The sequence below is a fragment of the Aegilops tauschii genome, chromosome 6, assembly GCF_002575655.3.
Source record: "Aegilops tauschii subsp. strangulata cultivar AL8/78 chromosome 6, Aet v6.0, whole genome shotgun sequence".
NCBI classification, from domain to species: domain Eukaryota; kingdom Viridiplantae; phylum Streptophyta; class Magnoliopsida; order Poales; family Poaceae; genus Aegilops; species Aegilops tauschii.
This window is the reverse complement of record NC_053040.3, coordinates 458,555,552-458,559,937: the sequence shown is the minus strand read 5'-3', so window position 1 is coordinate 458,559,937 and position 4,386 is coordinate 458,555,552. Positions and strand designations below refer to the sequence as shown.

Here is a 4,386-nt window from a genome sequence, read left to right as displayed (position 1 = left end):
AACTACGGTAACATCCATGGAGATGCCATGGTAAGATTTTTTACTATTACGAAATCCATGCATGTTTTGCATAAATTCTTCTAAAACTGAACTACATTGCTAACTATGAAGTTATTACTATGTTTTTCAACAGAAAATCCCGAAGGATTGTGTGCCTCATCTGATGTGTGGGAAAGGTCACCATGGTGTTTTGAACATATGGCCAGGTCATCCTACGAATCACTCTTGTCCATATCGGATTTCTAAAACCGATGAAGACATGACAATCAAAGATTGGAAAAAATGTATGGTCAATCGTAGGGAGCTACTTGGAAGCAACATTGTGCGAAGGGCAAGAATTGGAGACATGATAATCTCCATTCTCCATAACGGAGAGTCAGGGCCTATCTTGTTTTATGCTATTTTACCTAAGAGAAGGTAGTAGGTCCTATGAGAGAGAAGTAGGTCCTAGGTACAATGTGTTATTATGTGGTACAATGTGTTAGAGTTGATGATGATGAGGAGGAGTTGTGATTATGACTAGTGGCCAACTTGCTATATGATGTCTGATTGATGAAAATGATGATCATGAGGAGGTGTTACACGCCAATGATGTATTATGGTGATAAGTTGTTAATGATATGATGATGATGATGATGATATTTATTACATCATTGGGTGAAAGAACCGCGGATTAGTTTCAAGTGGATGTCCATCCACTTGAAACTAGTCCACGGTTCTTTCATGCAGTGATGTAACAACTCATTATGATGTAAAAACAATCTCTAAATTGTTGTTGTATGAAAACTTGTATAAAGGTGTATGAATACAACATAAAATAAGAAATATAATACGGAATAATAGTAGTTGCGCGGGCTGCGAGAAGCGCTACTAGTAATTACCAGTAGTGCCCTTTTCAGGAAGCGCTACTACTAAATGGATATAGCAGTAGTGCGGATAAACCCACGCTACTGCTAACCTTTAGCTGTAGCGCCGTACTAGTAGCGCCGCCACCCGCGCTACTGGTAGGCCAAAAACCCGCGCTACTGCTAGACTTTTCCCTAGTAGTGTCCTCTCGATGGTGGTTGCCCACCTGTTGGCAACGATCGTGCTGCAGACGTAGTTGTGCTTGCCTGAGGGATTTACGTTGGGTGTCCACGGCCTTTATATTTGAATCGTCGCCGACGTTCAACGTGTGAAGGACTCCAAGCTCAACCATTGTGGCCGCTTTCGCCGTAGGCCCGACTGCATTAGCACCATCGGGGTTGTGGGTGACTTGGCGCTTGGAGTGTTAGTGTTGGTATTGACCATGACTCCATGAGGACCTCCTCCAGTGCTACTACTGAAGGGTGACTATCTGAGCTCTCGTCCTCCTCAAACTCATATTCATCCCAGGTATGGAGGATGGACTCCACTTTTGCCACAAGCTAGTAAGTTTGGATGCGCTTGTGGGTTGTTAATGTAGATCACAGGCAATGCATGAGCATTGGCTCTTGTGCCCGATGAAGTGCCGGGTTGCTGAGACGTGTCTTGCCGAATTGGTCGGCGGTTAACTTCAGGCTCCCAAATATCAGAATTTGGCCCTCAGAGAGGGAGAAATTAGGTCAAGGCGACCCACCGCGTTGGCGGTGAAGCTCGGGGTGCAAGAGGATCCCAACTTATTATGCTTGCAAGAAATGGGGTGTTGCGGTCCCTCCGCACTATTTTGCATGGATGTCGCCTTTTACAGTCGGACATCTCCTTTCCTCTTGCACTGGTCCCATCTGTGCGTGTGTGTGTGCCATGTGTCACTTTGGCTATAAGCTACCCATCGATGTTTATGTTGCCCCGACCCACCTATCCATGTGTGTGTACTCTACTCGATTCTTGCGTATGATTTTGGTAGCCCTACAAATCAAGGGGAGGAGAAAAGTGTTGGATGTGTTGGTTGCGTGTGTCGCTTGGTGTTGTGCACATTGTGTCTACTCTGCAAGGTGTTACATACTACCGTTCAGCCTTGAGCTACAACGCCGCACAACCCAGCAACTGCAGCACACGCTATACAGGGTGTCTACCCGAACATGGCCACCGCAACTGTTGTGAGATATGGTACTTCTACAAAGTTGTGAATGGAAAGGAGCATCTGAGTGGCAGGGAAGTACGTCTAGCGGTATTAAAATTCTTGCACTTGACGTGTGCTTGGGGCTCATGAAGTCCATATAGAATAGAAAATGCAAGATGAGTGCCAAACATGTTTTGGACTCCGAATTAAATTTAATATCAGTTAGCTAATCTTATTCCAACGAATGATATGATTAGTTAAGTTGTCTTAATCAACTTATTATGTTCGTGTTACACTCCTAGTCTTTACAAGTGGTCAGATCTAATCATTTTATATTGGTAGACTACAAGAATTCTTAGCTATATTCTCTATAGGTGCCTACAATTATGTAAATCAACATAATCTAAAACTTAATGTTACACTCCAAATAAAATTAAGTTTGTAGAAAGTTTATACATGCATTGAAAAGACGAAAATGAACTTATATATGTTGTTCTCCAAAACGTTATAAATATACATAGGAATAGCATCGATAAAGAAATATGTCAATATCAACATGCAAGCACATTCAGCATAACATCCGTGCACCAGACGCTAAGTACGCTTGATTTATAATATCTGCCCACTAGACGTACTTCACCGCTACGCTGGAGTCCATCTCTATCTCCTATACTTAAATACATGCATTAGACTATATAAGATACCTAGTTTCATTTGCAGAAACACAAAGCAGAGCACATATTGCAGACGAGTAGTAGCAAACAATCCATCAAACATACCATGGCCATCTCAAAAGCTTTGATCCTTAGCATCCTCGGGTGCCTCTGCTTCTGCAGTTCGGTCCTAGCAGCTCGGGAGCTCAACGATGACTTGTCAATGGTGGCAAGGCATGAGAGATGGATGGTGCAGTACAACCGTGTGTACAAGGACACTACTGAGAAGGCACATCGATTTGAGGTGTTCAAGGCCAATGTCGGGTTCATCGAGTCGTTTAACGCCGAGAACCGCAAGTTCTATTTGGGCATCAATCAGTTCACCGACCTAACCAACGAGGAGTTCAAGGCGACAAAGGCTAACAAGGGGTACAGACCAAGCTTGGAGAGGGTGCCTACCGGATTCAGGTACGAGAATGTAAGTCTCGATGCACTTCCGGAAACCATAGACTGGAGGACCAAAGGTGCAGTTACTCCCATCAAGGATCAGGGCCAATGTGGTGAGTGTATTAAGGATAATGATGTATTGGATATATGTTTACTTTTTTTGAGAATGTCATCTTATAGTATCTACCAAAACATGACCATGTGTAGGTTGTTGTTGGGCGTTTTCTGCTGTCGCTGCTACAGAGGGCATCGTTAAGCTCAAAACTGGCAAGCTTATCTCACTGTCGGAGCAAGAGTTGGTGGATTGTGATGTCCATGGTGAAGACCAAGGTTGCGAAGGAGGGCTCATGGACGATGCCTTTAAGTTCATAATTAAGAATGGTGGTCTCACCACCGAGTCCAACTACCCATATACCGCGGCAGATGACAAGTGCAAGAGTGGAACCAATGATGCCGCAACCATCAAAAGCTATGAGGATGTTCCAGCCAACAACGAGGGAGCCCTCATGCAAGCCGTGGCAAGTCAACCCGTCTCGGTAGCTGTAGATGGAGGAGATATGACATTCCAGTTTTACAAAGGTGGAGTGATGACTGGCTCATGTGGCACTGACCTAGACCATGGTATTGCAGCTATTGGTTATGGCAAGACCAGCGATGGCACAAAGTATTGGTTGTTGAAGAATTCATGGGGAACAACATGGGGCGAGAACGGATATTTAAGAATGGAGAAGGACATTACCGACAAGAGAGGCATGTGTGGCCTTGCGATGGAGCCTTCTTACCCCACTGCATAGAAAGAGTGTCATATGCCACATATCCTCCTATGCACACAAGTATCAAATAATTGGACACATCCACTTTAATTAAGTATAATTTTTATGTGTATCTAAATTATGTACAAATTTGTTTCTTGTATAGTATTTCGTATTCCATGTATACAATGTAAATTATGGCACATATATAAAGATTGATGAAAAATTTGTGCTAACTATATCTTTCGGAGATTGTGAATTGTGCTGCCTCGTGCCTTCATGCATGCATAATGAACTATTTGACTAGTTATTGTTTTTACGATAATCTTGGAACCATATAAACAGTATGTGAAAATGGTGGAGTTGATTTGTAAATAAATGCTAAAGCCTCAAGGTAGAACAAAACGATGAATGTCAATTCGTAAATCTTGAGGAAATGAATTTTGACGGACCATTCTCTCCCCCAATCCCCGTTGTCCTGGTCGTTCAACCCTCAACAGCAGCCTCCTCTCCC

At 43.3% G+C, this 4,386-nt stretch overlaps 1 protein-coding gene across 2 annotated transcripts; it reads left to right on the top strand.

The window, feature by feature from the left end:
• Positions 1-687: 687 nt before the first annotated feature.
• On the top strand, positions 688-3,914 carry LOC109772390 (senescence-specific cysteine protease SAG39). Of its 2 annotated transcripts, XM_073500703.1 has the most exons (3): positions 688-715; positions 2,817-3,233; positions 3,328-3,914. In XM_073500703.1, exons 1-3 carry the CDS (start codon positions 688-690, stop codon positions 3,912-3,914), a joined length of 1,032 nt encoding a protein of 343 aa, XP_073356804.1. The 2 variants fall into 2 exon arrangements, with proteins under 2 accessions (XP_073356804.1, XP_020186665.1); XM_020331076.2 differs by lacking the exon at positions 688-715 and having other exon boundaries at positions 2,751-3,233.
• The last annotated feature ends 472 nt before the right edge of the window (positions 3,915-4,386 follow it).

Excerpts from the sequence above, each read along its gene's own strand:
- LOC109772390 (XM_073500703.1), top strand. The coding sequence starts at position 688 with ATGTCCATCCACTTGAAACTAGTCCACG. Across the intron at positions 716-2,816 it reads CCACTTGAAACTAGTCCACG|CTTTGATCCTTAGCATCCTC; the intron begins GTTCTTTCATGC and ends CCATCTCAAAAG. Across the intron at positions 3,234-3,327 it reads CAAGGATCAGGGCCAATGTG|GTTGTTGTTGGGCGTTTTCT; the intron begins GTGAGTGTATTA and ends GACCATGTGTAG.